Raw genomic sequence first — 19,890 nt, 5'->3', positions numbered from 1 at the left:
CGGAGTTGCTCTATTGTCCTCTCATAGGATAGCACACCCTCTTGGCTTTGTGTTTCAAGCGTTCTTGCGAGGCTCTCACTAACGTCTTGTCTTTCTAAGGCAGGCATTCTTTAGAGTCCTTCATCAGCCCCATGGCTTTGTCAAACAAAGGGTTTTTCACAGATTTGAAACTGCCTAAGGGCTTCCAGGCATACGTTCTTTGGTGACTCAGTCTGTTGGCTTTCCCAGGCCAAGACTTCCATTAGAGGAACCATCTGGTATCTTCTCCTGCTGCTTGTTGTGTGGTCTGGTGCTCCTTCTGGTTCCTCCTGACTCCTGTTGTTTCTGCTTCGTGACGCATGCTGTCCTCTGAATGCTGTCTCTTTCCTTGTATGCACCGTCGGCTTGGATTCATAGATTTCAGTCCTGTCCCTTTTTTCCTGGCGTCCCTGGATTGGTTTCCCTTGCCACGTGGATTCGGGAAACAAAGGTTCCAGAGTCTGAAGGCCATTTGGATATTTTATCACAAGCAACTTGGAAAGTTGCCGGGTAAAGGTACTGCCAAAACCAATGACTATACATAATGGGGTGTTGCTTTAAACATTTTCCCCATGCGCATAAGTGCAATTTGTCACACACCCATCGTCCACAGTCAATGTGTCACTTCGTGGACCTAATGCAGCCTTGGTAAAGGGTGGTTTGCTCACGGCGCCCACTTGTTTAAACAAAACCCTTTTATTTTTTTAACAAAGTGCCAGATCGCTTTGAGTGGAGGTAAAAAATAAAAGAAAAACTCGAAGAAACTTAAGTCTTAAACCTCATTGGAAGACAGAGCATGTTTCTCTTTTTTTCTAAGCAGGCATTTCTATGCCATAAAATTCCACTATTCTAGAAATTGTTCAAAAAATGAGTTAATGGCCACATTTTTGTGCATTAAGTTTAATAGAATCTACATACTGACTCTAGAAGTGATGATCAGACAATAGAAAGAAATGCATATTGTCACAGTGCCCGACCTAGTTCCTTGCTTTTGCTCTAGACTTTCCTTGCATTTGAAAGCGGAGACAACTGGCTGAGATATCAGCCCTCATTCGTAGCTGCAATCTCTTAAGAACATACCTTGCTCAACCAACTGAAATCAAACCAATTGACTTAAAGCAGGAAACCTTTCTTTCATACACTTGTCTAGCTACAACCTCTTGTGGTTCACATATACGTCGCTTCTTCTGCCCCTCAGCATAAACCATGCCTCCGTTTCATAGCTGTCCCTGGAAGAATATTCAGACTGTCCTCCTTTCTGAAGAAGGGACTTGCCACAATTCATCCGAATGAAGCCTCGGCTGTAGCATAATCTCCTTTCCTCAGATTGGCCATGGTGAGAAGACATAACTTCGCGATCTCTGCTGTTTGGCTTCCACTGCCCCTGCCATCATTTGCAGACCTTCAAGCGTTCTGTGCCTTAACTGCATTACAGTTCCGCAGGGTGCATTGAAATTGGGGTGCCTCCTTCCAGACCGCAACTACCCCGTTTTTGAAATCGTGTACATTTTTAAAACATTTTTTATTTTGTCTTTGGGTATCAGCTTTATGGCAGATCTTAGTGCCATATACATGTGACGTTCTTCGCTTTCTGTTTCCTAGCACATTACTTGGGAATACATTGGAGAAAAGGGACTGAGGATTGATTGAGGGACTGCTCTGACTTCCCTCCCTTTAACTTAGAGTGGATTCGATTTACGATCACTTGTTGCCACCGATGACACAGCCATTGCCACAACGACCATACCATCTCCTTAGTGACCAGCACTTAAATAAAAATTCTCCAAATTGCCACTATATGTACCCATTCTTTGCGTAGCGTTCCTCGCCAGCAAGATCACCTAGATGAGCAACTAAGTATGCAATCATAGGCAACATATAAACGGGCTGCAAGCAGATTTGTGGTGAAAGATTAGACAACTAATGCCATTTTAAGTTGGGTAGACCTTTTAAATACCTTTTCATATTAATATAATTTTGATTCAAAATGTGCGTAATGTGAACATCTTGGACATATTATAATATTTAATGAATCTGTGCTCTTGTTGGGTTACAATGTTTGCAGTAAAGGCTCTTTCTGATCCACATTAAGTATTTTCATGCAATTTGAGAGAGAATGTGTGTCTTGAGGGAGCACAGTGTGAACAGGTTTCTTTCTGAAATGTTTTGTCGCTTCAATTACAAACCCTTGCTTAAGGCGAGGAGTCTCCACATCCTGTCCTTGGGGAGCCTAAACCAATCCATGGGTATCCACCAACACATTGGAATGCTTTTAATGTGCACAGTGATCGGGTAAATAGTCACTGGTTATTGTAACTACCTGGTGTGGGTGGAACGTCTAGCAGCCGGACTTTGAGACCCCTGCTAAGGGTCATGATCCAATTGCAGTGCAAACAAAAGTGTAGTTGATGCTCTGAACCGATATTGTATTTATTGCACGTGGCGTGTTCCAAAACTCTGGTAAGTAGAGGTTCAGATTCAGTGTGACTGTTAACATGAGCTCGTCGTAATCATCTGTGTCCTCATCATGCCTTTAACATGTCACTTAACTATCACAAATCCCTTTAACATTTGACCTTCTTTTTGAAACCTTTCTCTCAAGATCTCTTCAAGACTACGAAATTCTGAATGAGGATGGAGAGCTATTGCTGGTTTATGAAGGGTTAAAACAGGCCAACAGGTTACGAAATGTCTATGGATGAGGCTTTTCCGGTCTGCATTGTGTCTTTTACTAACCAGTGCTTTGCTATGTGCCTGCTTCCTCCATGTACGTTGAAAACAAAACCAAGGTTGCTAAACCGTCTGACTGGTCCATGGTTGCGAACATGTCCAACTGGTTGGGCTTGCTTTAAAAAAAATAAGTCCAAAGCAAAAGCAGGGAACTAGTGGGTTATTCGCCTGTGTGATTATCCAGAACTTAATCCAATTGCTACAGGGTTCACTGAATTGCTTTAGATCAGTTAATAGAAAGTTATATTCCGATGCACTTTCAGTCGTTGGGACTGTGTTGTGGCACACTGCTACACCTCCTAGTTTTAGGATGGACTCCTGGTAACACAGGTTTTCAATTTGCAACTTGGTAGGGGAAGGTCAAAGCAGTTAACAATTTGTGCTCTCTCTCTCTCTATATATATATATACTTATATATATATATAGCTTTCTCATAACATTGTTGGAACTCATTTTGTCAACCTCATAAGGATGAAGGGTAGTTGCCCTTCGCAGTGGGCCTGTGAGTGCTTAATTCGCTACACTGGATTTCCACTGGATTATGTGGAATCAGTGACAACAAATGTAAAGCCATGTCATTGGGTTCAACCCAGAATAACTTCTACCTGCCTCTGCACACGAGGAAGTCTTAACTCCTGTTTAATCTAACGTGGGGTTTGACCTGGATCGCTCATTCTGTCCACACCTGGAGAATCCCGGGGTGGGGGGGAAAGAGTCCTATTCCCCAAGGATTTTCCTGGTGATCTACACCTCGCGGCTACCTATCGGTGGATATCCGCAAGCATACTGAAACCCTTGTGATGGAGCTCTTTATGGAGCTGCAAGTTCCGTTTTCCACTTTGTTCACGCCCGGAGAGATCCTGTTCCGCCCACACAGCACTACCGCCACTCCATAGAAAAGCATTTGTGCAACCAAGCATGGCTGCGCAATTGAATTTCCCAAGGAGGTGCGCAAGATCTCCTTTGGATGTCTGTACGATCGTGAAAGTTCAGCTCTCTCGTCATGATTGTCCGATCTGTGGGTTTGACAGCAGTTTTGTCCCATATCTTGGGGGTACGCTACTGCCCAGCCCTAGACGCAAGATCAATGTTTGTGGCAAGAGGGGAACTTCAGAAAAAGTTTTTTCATTGTTTTTCTCCTGCATCTGCTTCCATCCAGACGCGTCTGTTGTGATAGACTATTTTTAATATTTCAGAAATCTTTTTGGATATGTTTGTGGGCAGTGCACTACCGTGTTCTGTATATTGCGCAACAGTTCAACTCGCAGACCCTTTAGCGGGCAAGTCGATCTTCCGAGTCATAGAATCTAGCATCCAGGTGTCCACTTGTTCTTGCACACATTTTTTAAATGTAACGGTGCATATCTGTTCTGAACTTGCTGTCGTCAGTACACAAAACAGGTGAGGCTGGATCTGAAAAGTTGTTTAATGTGATTTTTCACACATTGGGATCAGAATAGTGAAATCCTTCAATGTACTCTGTGCCTTTTTAGAAAAACGTCATGGACAGATGTTTGGCGCAATCCATGTTTTCTATTGATGCTGTAAAATGCTATCAGTTCTTAACCTAAAAGGTACAACCCAAAATGGCTTCAGACTCCAACATTTGGGATCTTTTATTATGGTCCTGTTTATTAAAAGTTTATAAAAGTTGAATGTCTCATTAGATGCTTTCTATAAACATGGACTTTTGTTTTCAAGGTGTGAAGGTTTGCCTTCTTGAAAGGTCCCAAGGTTGAACAAAAGAGAGGTAGGAGAGGAAAGCATCCCCTTAACTTCCAATGGGCTCTGTAGGAAAATGGGCAAAGTGCAAGCCATTTCTTTCATAAAACATATGTCGGGTGATTTATCTTTTGTTAGTTCTGCTAAGAGAACTGACAGCTTGGTATCCGCTCTCCCTCCTGTGAAAAGTCAAGTCCTTCCTCCTCCGGACAGCTTTATACCCACTGTTCAAGCACTGGTCCTATCCCACCTTCATGGTAGCAGTGCACTCCTCGAAAGCCTCGGGTCATCCTCCTTGTGCCCCTGAGAAGTGTCCTACACCAGGCTGCACACCTCATCAAGGGTCTACGCAGATGCAACCACGTCACTGCGACCTTCATCGACCTTCACTGCATCACCTTCGTCTTGCTGCATCATTTATGAGGCAGTTACTCTCAAGTCACCCAGCTACCTCGCAGACAAACTCTGTATCTCCGGCAGACAGCACACTACCAGAAGCAAAGAAACATGCAGACTTGAAATCCGGTGCTGCAAAAAGGAAAGGACCAGAAAACAAGCCTTCTCTGCCTATGCTCCCAAGACTATGGAACCTCCTGCCTGTGGGCATCAGACTCTCCTCTGCCCTCCTACAATTCAGAAAAGAGCTCAAGACACACCTCTTCTAGGTGTTTAGGAGGAGAGACACCTAGGCCATCACGTCGCCCCTAGCGCCACCTCACTCACTAGACACCGCCCGCCCCTCGCCTACCAACTACAGCTGTACCCCTCCTCTGTCCCCCACTGTATCCCACCCTGCTGTATATCTGTTCTGTTGTTACCACTGAGAAGCGCAGTGTTGGGCATCTGCAATGTTGTAAAAGACTCTGTTGCTTCTCGAAGCTTGGTCCGTGCTCCATAAATACCATTATAATAATCACCTCATTCTTTCCATCTCCAACCGCCCCAGTAAATTGTTCTTTTACCATCTCTCTCACAATGTCCAACCTCATCCATAAGATATTAACAAGTCTCCTCCACTTCCTTAGTATCTCCTTTACAAGAGATTCACCTACCTCCGCCTTTGCAAAAATCTGCACCATCCTTATTAACACCCACACCTTCCTCTTTACCTTCATCAACCTGTACCTTACTTTCGTGAACCTCTTTCTGCTCTTCCTCCTTAGTCGCACAAATCTCCTTACTAGTGCCAACCCCCCTCCACAAACTCTCCAAACACCCACATGTCCACACGCCTCTACCTCCTTAACTTCTCCTAACTGCACAGCCAGATCTTGACTAACCTTCTCTTTACTTTGCTAACATCCTCCTGAAGTTTCCCAGTCCCCTCTTCTGTAACTCCAGCCACCTGCTCAATACATTTAACTGCCTTGTCCTTCGGCTCACCGATCCTCTGTGTCTGATGCTCGCCATTCTTCTCTACAGTCTCAACAACCTCCTTCTGTAATTCAATAATCTCCGCCTTGAGAATTTCCATAACCACCTATTCCACTTTACCACATGCCCCCTCCAGATACTTACCACCTTCCTCCTTAGTCCCACCAAAGAACTCCTTCAAAAGGTCACCTCTGTAAATCTCACACCTCATTCAAATATTCACCAACCTCCTCCTTGCGCATTCTCATCACACTCTTAACCTCCCCTGCAACTCATTACACAGTAATGCCACCTAGCTCCTTAAACTCACCAAACCTCTCCAGGGCCGTCTGTCCCACTGGCCTCCAAGCTCCTCTACTCCTTGCTGTTGCACCTGCTCCTCTCGTCTTGCGCTCCAATCGGCTTCAGCCACCAGCTCCAAACCACAACCGCCTCCTTCTGAAATCTCACACCAACTCAACTTGGGTTTTCATTGAGTCTTTGCCCTACTTTCCTCTCTGGGGTGTAACGGAACACATGTTTGGTAGCTGGGATGGGGATTAGCTGTCGCCATCCGCCCCTGCGGATGGCTTAAATCCCTGGCATCGGACTTGGGATTGGTTCACCCGTCTTAGGCGGCCTTCTTTCTGTTTGACACACCCTGGCCCTGCCTTCCAGATGCTCTTTGGGGTAGGTTAGTTGGTCATGTGGATGATGGACTACAGTCTCAAGAACGTGCCGGCACCTTGGAGTTCTCAACTTGTTTCCATGGCTTAGCTGGGGTACCTCTTGTATTCATGGTAGATTTAAGTCGTCTCAGCATCCGCGTGGAGGTGAGAGCAGATCGTGCAGGCACTGCTGGCTCCCCAAAACTCCTGCTCCTCAATTACCAAGGTGTCAAAATACATACTGATGAGGCAGAAAAGCCCAGCAGAATCGTGCTATCGAGACTGAGTCATCCTCCACCCAACTGCCATGAAAAAGAGCTGAGCCTCCAGTCCAAACCACCTGGCATTTTCGACCAGCAGTCCACCTGGCATGGCATAGGAGAGTGACCCTGAACCCTTTCCCAAATACTACAGGTCTGTGGAAAAAACTGGTTGGGGAGGTTGTTGTAAATCCTGCCTTGTTTTGTATAAACTAAAACCATCTTTAAATATGGGGGCTTTTTCTCTAGGTCGCTGGCTTAGTCATACCGATTCGGCATATAGTGTTGGCTGAGCCTGGCCGCCAAGCTGCATTAGCATGAGGTACCTTCAACCATACTGCATCCCTATCAAACTGTTCGGCAGGGCTGGGTGGAAGCATCAGGCACAGCCTCTGCCCAACACTGCCAGGCACACATCATTGGCAGTATACTGCCCAATAGGTAATTTATGCAATTTTGTCCCTTCTCTTTTTGATGCCTGGAGGACCGAGGCCAGGGCATGATGGGTAGTTTTTTTTACATTATGGGCTGGGATTGTTCTACTGTTATTCTCTCTATTGAGGCCTCCCCGATAACTAAGATTCTGCACACACCCACATGTAAGAAGGTTGCGCACTCTACAATGAGCATGGTGCCAATTCAGCTTGCAGCACGCAACCTGTGTGGGTGCATTGGTAAAGTGTGCTACGTTACAGGCCAGCCTAGTATATCCCATGCCTATACTCGTACATTCAATGGGCACCAAGAAAATTATGTTTTTTAAATGCCGTCTCCTTAAAAAGTGCAAAACGCATTTCTATTTTTTAAATGCCGAACCCTAAAATGTAAATTTTTCTTTAACGACTTGATTTCCTTTTTTAAATATATGTGCAAGTATGTCATGATGTGAAAGATTACTTAAAAAATATTCATGTTTGGCCACATTCGATTTGCCCCATTTGAGTAACAGATTTTTTAAATCACTGCAGAAAACAAATGATGCTTCAACCTGCTATGCAGTTTGCACACAATCCAAATCCAAGAGGAGACATTAAACGTTCTCATTTGTCCATAAAAAGTGTAGGTAGATTTCAACTTTGCCTCAATAAGTACCAACCTCCGTTTATCTCCAGTGCATGAGTCACCAGTAGGCAGGGGCACGTCTAACCAGTTAATGGAGGTCTGGCTTTCGCCACCTTTGCAGGTGGACCTTCTGATGATGCAGGAGACCCGCAATGCCATCAGGAGACGAGCTTTAGGTCTGGATTGACAGCGGAAGTGCCAGTGGTGGGCAAATGTACTCTGGCTCATTCGGCAGGTGTGTAAAAGGCATCTCTCACCCAGTTGTCCCCCACTACCCAGGTGGTCTTCTCTATAGTAGTGGGGGGGCATCGAGGCAGATCTAGAGCTAGGGGCGGACGTAGCAAACTTTCCCCCATACTGGAAGCCCAGGTGTTACTGACTTCAACCATTGCTCTGGCTCCAGCAGTGAAGGAGAACATCTTTGGCCAGCAATCCATGTTATCCTACTCGCTGTGCTTTATTCTTAGAGTATGGTTCTGACTACAGTTTCAATCCAGTGAATATGGTGAAACCAGCATCCATCAACACACACACCACAATTCAAAAGTTGCTTTACTAATACAATGTCTCCTCATGCCTGCCTAGCGCTTCTTTTTAATAAATATCTAACCTTACTTTGTGTGCCTGCTCAGGACTAACTTTATTTGCAAGGTTCATGGTAGCGGACAGGTCAAGCAGGCAGCTGGGCATTTCTGCCCCTTGGGTTGAATGGCAAAATTCACAAAAGCCAAGTGGGTGAAGTGAATGCCTGGTGACATGTACATGCTTGCTATGTGTAGAACATTCAAATGGTTATGGATGTTTACAGACTGGTCTGGGTTCTATGGGAAAATCACAAAAGTAAAAAGATAGAATGTGTAAATCTTGAATGAAAAAGTCAATATGATAGAACTGCTACCATTTGGTATTCTAATACATTAGAATTACAATAACATTTGAAAAATCAAAAAGTTATTGTTTTAAAAAAAACCTTGTTATGTACAAAAACATAAACAAAATTGAGGTGTGCCGGTATGGTGAGGCGCTGGGTTAGAACTAAATTTGAAAAGACAAACTAAAGTCAATGCGACCCTTACAAACCAAATAAGATTGGGTTGCTGCACGAAGGAGGGACCAGCAGTCACCTCAAAAACTGCAAATAGATACAAACACTTGAAAAATGTCACCTCTAAATGATTGCGCAGCCCTAAGCGAATGGTAAATATCCTGTTCAAATTGAATGTGTAACTGGACAACAAATACAGTGAAACAAAGAGTCCAAAGCAATAGATTCTTCAGTCAAAAAAACACTGTTGAAACAGATTTTATGAGTTAATGCAAAAACAAGACTGGCGACACGTGTTTCGACACAAAACAACGGGTCCTTTTCAAGGCAAGACTGTGGTGTTGGTATGATTCATATACATTCCAATACAGCAAAATATTATATAATCATGCCATGAGGATAAGAACATTTGAAATATAAACAAAATTAACCAGCAGAGGAAGAAGAGGGGGCCAGAGTTAAAGAAGAGAAATGCAACCAAGAAAGAAAAAAGCCCATATGGACATTACATCATGTCAAAGAGCAAAGCAACCATTTCAATGTGAAACATATTCCAAGTAAATAAGGAGTAAATAAAAAACATTTGATTTGTTACCATATGTTGTCGAGCCAAAAATCGCGGTTGAAGTGTCCGTATGTGAATGTCCACATAATGAAAACAAAATAATATGTGAAAAAGAGAGAAAACACCATAAGCCTGAATCCTAAATGAATAAACAACTGATACATTTTAACAATTTATTAATCCCATGTACACGCATAGTGCAAAGGTAACAGACTATTGTGCCAAGGATCAAAATGCTCATCCCTCATGCGCCTCATGGTGGTAAAATGTATTATTACATTGTTACCCGTGTGTGATATAAATGTTTAAATGAATAAATGTTTTATCGTATGTTGTTCAAACTGAGTTGGAAAACCCAAGCCCTCCTTAGGGGCAGATATATGGGCCAATTCTAAAGTAGTTGATTCTCCTCAAGAATATAAACGGCAAATAACTGAAAAATACATAAACAAAGAAACCCAAGACAAGAGATCGACATATGACTTAAATGGGTTGTCAAAAATATCCAAATGCGTAAAAATAATAGACAGCGATACCTGAAGCAGTCTCTGTTACTGATACATTGTGGTACATTCCCAGAACATGGGAGTTTGTTCAAACGTTGCAACTGCCAAAAAAAAGACAATGTATAAAAACCCAATTCCGCAGGTAGGTTGAATAACATAAATATTTGTAAGAATCAGTCTAACAGTGAGATACTCTGAAAGTACTGTCAAGCCCATACCTGTAAGTTCAGGGGCTGGTTCCCCACTGTGGCCAGAGTCCAAACGCTTCACGAAATCAGTGTTGTGCAGTTTATTCCTTCCATATTTTTAGAGCAAAGAACCTAAAATGTGTCACGTGACTCAGTCATGTGGTTAAATTTAGCGCAACGAATTATGGTAATGCTAGTCCTTGTATTAAGTGAGGCAAGTGCTTGCATCTTGTTTGTGCCCTAGACAATGTCTACATGTGTTAACACAACTATTAAATATTAAATAAAAGTCTAATGCATAATAAGCTGTAATGGCAGTGTGCATGCGAAATAAAAATAAATATATAAAATATATAAAATATATATATATATATATATATATATATATATATATATATATATATATTTTTTTTTTTTAAAATTGAAAAATCAAAAATCTCTGGAATGTTTAATGACGGCGAGGGACGGATGGGCAATTTGATACTGGCAAAGATTCCTGACGGTCTTGGTTGTTTAAATTTGACTAGATGTAAATACATGACGACAAACAAGGAATAATGAAAATGCAGTTGCTGCAAGTATAGGAAATATGCACCAGCATTTGTATAAAGCATTACAAAAATACATTTAGTTCCATGTCCGTGTTGAGACCAAGACTAGTACAACCAAGTTTGGCAATGGTGCGTGCCTCAAGCTGACGTAAAAGTAATTGACGGTCCCCGCCTATATAAATACATAATGGTTCCCCAAGACACTAACCAACTTCCCGGTACCATTTCTGCGCTTTTTTAAAGAAACATTTGCTCAAATGGGTGGGAATTGCGCCTGTAGCCTCCTTAACCTAACCTAACGCCTAACCAACAATATTGTGCCTCACTGCCTCACTTATCATACAGCCTCTGAATGTTTATTTTAAAATGAAACCTTTTCAGTTTATTCTGATTTTTCAAATTCGACATTATGTGGTTGGTTTTATTCGCTTTATTTGACTTTTTGAGCATTCAATATTTATCATTCTATATTTAGAGTAATATGTCCTGTCTGAACATATTGTGTCTCAGTTTGACAGTTTTCCAAGTAAGTTAATCCTATCATATTTATGGGCAACAGGATTGTTTAACCTAAGGGGCAAGATGCACCTGTAGATTTAACCATGTACACACGCACACACATCATTTGGTTGCCTCCTTTCCAGCTGCCCTACCTAAAATTTATTCTGAAAGTCACTATAGTCGAGCATTTCTCTAATTGCCTATTCTGTTTATTTGAAAGAGGTTCTGATTTTGTACGGTTTCAAAATCTAAGATGGTTTAATTAACTACCATGGTGACTTAATCCCTTTTTAAGATTACAGATGAGGTTTACAGTACTTTAAACCATGGAAGGAGGAAAATGCTACAGAAACATAGGGTTTGCTTTCCTCAAACAATGTCCAATTGAACAGATCTGTGTGGTGCATGTGCCAGGGGAATACTGTGTGGAAGTGAGCGAGTCGCTTTCTTTGCAACGCCACATTTCGTTTCTCTGCAACGCACTGGAATGTGGGGAATATCCTGCACTGATATTCCATGGCAGCAAATAAGGCTCTTTTTAGGGAGAATTGGGTGACCAAGCTTTTCCCAGAAAGTGCATTTGGAGTTCATCCATGATTGGTTCTCCTGTATTGTTTTTTTGCAGGCTGCTTGAGTCGCAGCTTCAGAGCCAGAAAAAGAGCAGCGAAAACGAGGTGGAATCTCTGCGGGGCGAGATCCAGAGCCTGAAGGAAGAGAACAATCGACAGCAACAGCTCCTGGCTCAGAACCTGCAGCTTCCACCAGAGGCCCGCATCGAAGCAAGTCTCCAGCACGAGATCACCAGGCTGACCAATGAGAATCTGGTAAGGGCAATGCAAGAGCAGTAGGGGAAGGCTTCATGCATTGCCACAATTGACGGGTGGCTCTGAATGGTTCATCCGTTTTTACCCCACATTTATTTATTTATTTAACATTTATAAAGCGCTCACACAGCCCGCAGGCATCGAGGTGCTGTTACAGGAATTGTTTGTTTGTCTTAGTTACGTATTTATAATGCGCTTAAACACCCAGAGGTTTCTAAGCGCGGACCCGGGGATTGAACCTGTTGTTGCTTCGTGTCGTCTTGCTTCCAAGACGCGCACGCTGCCGCCGAGCTATCCTCCCGGGACATTATCTGAATGACAACCGACTCCATTTTAAAAGTGTTCGAATATGCGATTAGAAGCAACGGTGCTGACACTTGCTGGATACTAGTCTGTGAGATAGAAGCCCAAATGTTAAATATACCTATTCAGTTTTTCCTACCTTGCTTAGTACGCCACTAACATCCTGTTTAGGACAGCACCTTTGAAGGCTTTCAACTGTGAGAGCCATTTATCTCTAGTCTTGAGCTTGAGGAAAGCCGCTAGGCTCTGACCAGTTGCAGGTTGGCCGAAGTGAAATAAAGCTCTTTGCTGTAGAATTGAGACAAGAAAGAACACGCCCCAGAAATTATTGTTCAAAACTACTCTATAATGTCATTAAGAGGGGGAGGCCCAGGAGGACAGTAGGTAGCTCAGTAGGAGAGGTAGTTGCAGGTAAGTATATGGGACAGACACACCAGGCATCCAGCACCAGTGGAAGGCAGCTATCTCTGACAAAGTGACAAAGGTGAACAGGGTGGGTAGAACACCCACTCCACAACATGACATACACAAGTCACCCAGTTTTCAGTGCACACAGATGCAGGCAGGCAAGACATGATATAACACATCTTCCTCCTTTAAAATGAAACTAAAGGAAGACTGTACAGGAGCAAAAAAGGTAGGGCCAGCATGCAGGAAACATAGACTCCAGGAGTACAACATGGTGGGATGGCAGGCAAGTGTAACAGACCCACTGTTCATTGACTGGGGTCGCAAAAGGGCCAGAGAGTAGGTGCTCATTGAATGTGCGCACAGATATGAGTATGTCCAATGCTTCAACCTGATGTCTACATGAAGTCAGGGTGGGGCACAGTAGGAAGATTGCTGAGACAACAGTTTATTTATCGAGTACTTGTTAGGCGCCTATACGACAGAATAGTGTTTCCAGGCGCCACAAGGCAAAGTGGGGAGGGAACAAGGGGAGAAATTGCATTGGCAAAAAAAAACAGAATATTCAGTCATGGTCCTACTAAGCCTTGTGTCATTCGCACGAGCAAGTGCAGTGACGAGAAGTGCAGGAGATAGGGAAAGGTGGGGGAGGCGAGGGAGGGGATCAAGTAATGGATCAAGGAATGGACAAGTGCTTAAGGGGGTTGGAAAGGAAGTGCCAAGAGGAGCCAAAGGACGGCCTCAGGCCAAGTGCTACGGCGGATGAATCCCAGGGTGCGATGCATAGCCACCAGGCAGTGGGCTCGGTAGGGTTTGCTGGTGTCAACTGGGTGGAGGGCCTGGTTACCTGTGTGATTCATGAGGACCAGGCCACCAGTCTCAGCGGCAGTGGGGTGATTAGCAAGGAGGGGAAAGGGGTAGAGAAAAGCAGAGTTCTGAGAAGTGTCAGGAACTTAAGGAGATCCGGCTCAAGACTGAGAGGAGCAGGGAGGCTGTTCCAAAGGGAGGTACCAGCCGAGGATATAGACCTGCCCCCCACTCTCTGCTTGGAGAAGCGTTTGACAAGCAGAGAGTTGGAGTTAGAGGAGCGGAGGGCTCTAGCAGGGGAGTATTTAGGGAGGGGGCTAGTTGGAGATAGCATGGTCCCAGGCCCCAGAAAGCCTTGTGGATGATGCAGTGGGGTCTTGAATTTGATCCTCACAACCACCGCGAGCCAGTGGAGAGATTTTAGGGCTGGAGAGATGCAGTCCCTGGGCTTGAGACCAAGGTTAAGTCTTGCAACCCTATTCTGGATTAGCCGAAGGGAGCGTAGGGAGGAAAAGGGGAGATTGAGGAAGAGGCTGTTGCAGTAGTCCAGCGTGGAGAGGACCAGAGCTTTGGAGGCATTGAGCTTCTGGGGGAAGATGAGGAAAGGGAGAATGCCTCGAAGGAGGTCAAGCTGGAAGTGGGCCTTCTTGGCAAGTTCCAAGATGTGAGGGGTGAAGGAGAGTGGAGTTGAAGATGACCCCAAGGTTTTTGGCCTCACAGGATGGTGAGGATATAGGGCCCAAAGAGGGCAGCCAGAAGGTAGGTGGAAAACATGATGCAGGTGTCCCAATGAGAAGGATCTGTCTTACTGGCCTTAAGGCAGAGATCATTAGACTCACACCATGCCTGGATGGCGGTCAGACAATGTGGATGAAAGAGGAGGTAGTAGAGGGCAGTTTGAAGGAGAGCTTTGCCTCATCAGCAGAAAACTGGAAATGAGGAGAGAAGGAGATCAGTTGAGCAGAAGGGGTAAGATAGATATTGAAGAGCCGTGTTGATGGGATTGAGCCCTGGGAGATGCTGTAGTTAGTGTGTTGTGGTGGAGGAGAAAGGGCCCAGTTGCAACTGGGAAGGGCGGTTAGTGAGGAAAGAGGTCAGCCGATCCAGTGCCGAGACGTTTTATGAGGATATAAATGGTTTACTAAGTCAAAGGCGGAGGGGAGAATGAGAATAGCAGGAGAGTTAGAATCAAGATCTGCAAGCATGTCTTCACGGGTGTTCAGGAGAGCAGTTTCCGTGGCTCTGGATGCCGGAATCCAGATTGATGGTCATGGAGGAAACCAACAAGTTTAGTGTCAAGGGTCTGTTGGTGGAGGGGTGGGGGGCAGCTCCTCCAAGAGTTTGCCCTGGAAGGGGGTAGTGGAGATGGGGCTGGGCAGAAAGGGTCTGCAGATAGCATTTTTAAGAGGGTGCACAAGGGAGTGCTTGAGGGATAGAGGAAAAGAGCCAGTGGCAAAGGAGTGGTTGCAGAAGTGGTCAGGAGCGGGGGTAAGAGGCAATGTCTTTTTCTAGACGAGCAGGAGAGCACCTGCTTAGAGGACAACTTTAGAAACCTCATCTGGTGCTATGGGTAGGAGGGAGGAGAGTGTGGGGGGTGGAAGGAGGGTAAGCATGGCGGGGGCAGGAGGGGGAGAGGAGATGGTGGTGGAGGAGAGTGAGGACAGGATGTCCTAGGTTTTAGATGTGAAATGGGAGCCCCACACGGTGCAGAGAGCCTGGGAGGGTGTAGACTGCAGGAGGGTTGGCAAGTTTCTTGCGGATTTTGAAAATTTCAGCCATGTTGTTGGTGGCTCAAGAGATGTGTGCTTGGATGTGGGCCCTCTTCTTAGAGCAGATAGAGAAATGATATTGCCTTTGAAGTAGACAACAGGCCAGTTTGTCAGAGGATGAACCCGAGGTCTGCCATTTACATTTAGCAACTCTGCACTAACGTTTCCGAGATGCTACACCGAAGTCATACCTGCCGTTGGACTTGGAGGCAGGTTTTAGGCATATCCTTGTGACGGGGGCAAGGATGTTGAGGGTGTTAGAGATGGAGAGGTGCAGATTAGCAAGGACAGAGTCAGAGAGAGAGTAAGGGCAGGGCTGGGGTGGGGATGAAGGTGGAGGCAAAAGCAGCGACTGACACTTGCTTAATCGGTCGAATGACGGCAAAGGAGATTGGCAGTGCTGGGGGGGGGCCTCAGATAGAGGCCCAAGGGTCCCCAAGCGGGAGGAGAGGAAAGTTGTCAGACCAGGAGATGGAGGTGGTGACCGGGTTACGGATGAGGGCGTTCAGAGTGTGTCTGGCTGAGTAGGTCGGACCGGAAGGAAGAATAGTGAGAAAGGGAGTCACAGAGGACACAGAACTGTGAGGTGTCTGATTCAAGGGAGTTGAGGTGGATATTGAAGTCACCAAGGAGGAGGAGTTTGGAAGAGGAGGTCGAGAGGAAGGATGGAAGGTTCGCCCATTCAGAGAGGGAGAGAGTTAGGGAGAGGGGGCCTGTGGATAGTCGCAAGGATGTGGGAGGGAGTAGGTGAGATCCCAAGCCAACAGGCGAGGCAATCAAGAGGAGTAGGTTTGAGTAGTTATGATAGAGGCAGGGACCCACTTGGGATGGGGGTCCAGGGCCCCTCCACCTTCGGGCCTGTTGGTTCTGGGTTTAGAGTGGATTTTGTAGCCTCAGGAAGGAGTGTGTCAAGAGCAGTGACAGCTGACATTGGACCACGTCTCAGTAAGGGCGAGGAAATCAAAGTCTTCAAGAAGGAGACAGATGTCTGAGGAGTGCTTGGCAGCAGAGCAAGCATTCAGAGTAGCCAAGTGAAGCTGGTTATCACCTTTGAAAGATTTCCGAGGGGGGTACAAGGCATGGTACTCCCGTCGGTCGTGGTGGGGAGATTAAAGGCGAGGAGGATTGACGAATAGCAGGAGAGGGGAGGAAGTTAATGAGAGAGGGCAGGTGCTGGTCAAGGAGGCGAAGAGTAGGTTGAGAACCTTGGGCCATGATAGTGCCATTGTGATAGACATTAATGATGCACATAGAGGATGAAAAGTATACCAAGAGTACTTCCCATCTAGTGCCACCTTTAATGGGAGAATAGGAGAAAGGGGAGTGAGTGGGAGACCAGGTGGGGAGTCCATAGGTCTGGGGAAGGGACAGAGAAAAGGATGTCTGTAATAGTCTGCCTGGAAGTAGCATTGAGATAGGTTCCAGCAATAGGTAGGCCTAGGTTAGAGTCCAGGAGAGCTTTCTAAAGCTTTTTCCTTCCAGACTTAGTGAAAGAGATAGGATAGGTGATAGAGTAGATGTTAGAATAGATTTGCAGATGGAGAGGGTCATGTAGTGGGACCGAGGTGGGAGGGATATAGACAGGGGCTGCACTGTGCATAAATAAACTCACCAAGCTGCCTAGCAAGCCCAGATGGAGGTGCTGTAAACAAGATATGCACTGGGTAGCAAAGATTTTTAAGCAAACCAGACTAGGTGAGTGCTAGAATGCAGCAGAAAACATACACTGCACAGTTTCAGACTCGCACTTAGATTCAACTTTAGAGCAAAGCAGTAAAATGCAGCAGAAAACATACACTGCACAGGTTCAAATGCACATCAAGGTTCAGGTTACAGGGGGTGCAGAGACTACAGAGGTGAAAGGGGCCTCGGAGGTGGGTTCCAGGGAGGAAGAAAAGGTGCAGCAATAATTAAGAACACCTAAATTTGAAAGTCATCAACACATGTGGAAAGGCATGTGCAACGGTCATTCATGGGTAGCAGTGGAACTCAATTACACAGTTGGGGGTAAAAAAGATGCAGCTGTAGTTTCCTGCACATGGGTGGTGCTGAAATGGAGGGATGCTGGCAAAGGACAGGGAACCAACAGTGCCAAAATGTGTCGCCAGGAGGCCCATTGGAGATGGTGGGGGGGGGGAACAGTGACAACGGGTGATGCAGCAATTGAAAGGAGAATGATGGTGCTTACCCGGCCCTGCAGGGTCAAGTCAGGTGCAGATGGATCTCAAGGAAGATGCCTGGGGCCCTCCACAACCCTCGCGGACCCTGACACGGCCAGACAGGGGTGGGCAAGACCCTTTTAGGTGGCCTTTGAGGGAGCCAGCAATCGCCTGCCAGCTCCGACAGCAAGGAAGTAGACCAAAGCCCAGCCAATCACAGAGGGCTTCACCAGGCACTGCGAACAGCTGATTTAGGTGCAGCGTGGGCAGCCAGGTTGTAGAGTCGCTCACCGGCTCTCGGCTGTAGCTGCACCGTGTGAAGTGCGGTGGGCAGTAAGTGGGAGAGCCACAGGAAATGAAAAAGAAAAAACTGTCAACACAAGGTGGTCAAATGCAGTCACCTGAATGAAATAACAAGACTACCAGACTGAACCCGAAGGGAAGAGACGGGAGAACTGCACTGTTCCTTTTAGGGAAAACAATGCAATGTCATTTATGACAATGGTGCAATTCAACAGGAGGCCTTAAAAAAAGATGGACAAGAGTCAAACGATGGTAACAATGTAAAATTGTTACATAGTCGAGAACAATATACTTTTGCAACTGCTTCGAACAGTTAGCGATGCCTTGTTGATTACAATATATTATCAACACCAAAGATGGTAAGTGGAATAAAGTGGTGATAAAGCCTGAAAGATGGGCTTGGGTGCAAACCAGGCTCCCACGGGTAAATTGGTGTGAACTAGAAATCTGTGTAGGTGAACAGTACCAAGGGAGTGTGTATGACACTGAGCTATAAAAGCTTAAATTGGGGGTAGACAGCAGTTTCTGAAATGGGGAATGTCCTGCAATGATGTGAGAAAGCCAGGAGCTTTTGAACACTGGTGGACACGTCTGAATGAGGTAGGTGATTGAATGTTGGAATGCAAGAAGAAATGTGTTTCATGGGCATATGATGCATGCAGATGAATGAGTGTAATGCGGTTTATGTGTTGTAGCGGTGTGGTGAAGTGCATGCGGCTTGCGGTTCGAGAGGTGGTTGTGTTAGTTTTTGAGCAATGAGTATGTAGAAAGTTTTGAGCTTTTTTTGGTTAGTGGGTTATATGCTTTGCAGCTAATCACAGTATGCCTGAATGCCTAGATTTTGGGAATCCTGCCTGGTGCGAAAACGGCTAGACTTGAGAGTCCTGTATAATGAGGGAGAGGCCCATGCCCAACAGAGCAATTGAGTATAGTACCTCACTTCACTGGATTTGAGAAACAATTGAATAATTCTGTACAGTCCTAAAACACAGCTAGAATCGAGAGTCCCGCAAAGGGAGAGGGAGGCCCACGCCTGACAGAAATTTTGGTTTTGATGCGATGCATTCCCTGTTGTATTCTAATGAACTATGTATAGTGAGGTTGAAGTGTCTGTTCTCCTCCTTTTGTGTCCTTGTGTTAAGAGGAGTAGCAGTCTCCTCTTAACCTACCATCTATGTGAATGTCTGCTTGAACTGTGGGTGTGGTATGGGCCAGGATGCTGTGGATGAGTCATCTAAGTGATTTTGTCTTGGTCTGTCTGTGTTCAGTCTATGGTGTCCTCCTCTTGTGGCTCTCAAGATGTCTTATGGTATGTCGTGGGGTGCGGTCCTTGGGTTCTGTTCGTGTTCGGTTGTTTGGTGGGGACCGGGGTTGGTCTCTTTATTCATCGTTGTTTAGCGGTGTGGGTGTTCTTGTGGGTGATCTTCTAGTTACGCAGTGAAGAGCCAGGATTTGAGCAGTTTCCTGAATACTAGGTGGTTCCTTGTGTTCCGTATATTCTTTGGTAGGTCATTCCATGTTTTCAGTGCCTGGTGAGAGAACGATGATCCTCCCGAGTTTTCTTTTGTTGTAGGGCGGATGTCGTTTCTTGATCTGAGCATTTTTGTCGGCTGGTGTAGGCGTAATTTAGCTCTCAGGAATTCTGCGCCTTGGTTGTGTATAGCTTTGTGCATGATGCACATGGATTTAAATTTTATTCGCATTTTATTGGTAGCCAGTGTAGTATTTTTAGCGCAGGTGTGATGTGTTCTCTTCGGGGTAATTTGAGAAGGAGTCTGGCTGCCGCATTTTGTATGCGCTGTAGTTTTTTTAGAAATCATTCAGGCATGCCCAGCTATAGGCTGTTGGCGTAATCTACTCTGGACATGACCAGAGTGATGATGGTGAGAGTTTTGTTGGCGAATGGCAGGAACGGTTGTATCTTTTTTGCCGCTCACAGGAGAAAGAGGCATTTCTTGATTAGAGCGTGTTTTGGGGGATTCTTTGTGTGTCAAGATTCCGGTGTTAGGGTATCGAGGCTCTGTGGCTGTCGAGGGTAGGGTTTGTTCTGGTGGTAACCGTGTTAAGTGGGTTGTTTCCTGCATTTGAGGCTGCTTCTGCTGGGTGCAGTTGGTATTGTGTGTCCGTGGCCATTGTTGCAAGATCTTG

The 19,890-nt window shown here is 45.4% G+C and overlaps 1 protein-coding gene across 1 annotated transcript in view; it reads left to right on the top strand.

Moving 5' to 3' along the window:
* The window catches only part of MYO5A (myosin VA), a 937,291-nt gene that overhangs the window by 800,940 nt on the left and 116,461 nt on the right, over positions 1–19,890 (top strand). Inside the window, exons 31-32 of the mRNA XM_069624847.1 lie at positions 2,621–2,698; positions 11,795–11,993. Coding sequence (XP_069480948.1) covers positions 2,621–2,698; positions 11,795–11,993 — 277 coding nt within the window. The remainder of the gene's footprint in view (positions 1–2,620; positions 2,699–11,794; positions 11,994–19,890) is intronic.

The sequence above is a fragment of the Ambystoma mexicanum genome, chromosome 11 (assembly GCF_040938575.1).
Source record: "Ambystoma mexicanum isolate Mex_15411 chromosome 11, UKY_AmexF1_1, whole genome shotgun sequence".
In the NCBI taxonomy this organism is placed as follows: domain Eukaryota; kingdom Metazoa; phylum Chordata; class Amphibia; order Caudata; family Ambystomatidae; genus Ambystoma; species Ambystoma mexicanum.
This window is presented reverse-complemented; position numbering and strand designations above follow the sequence as displayed.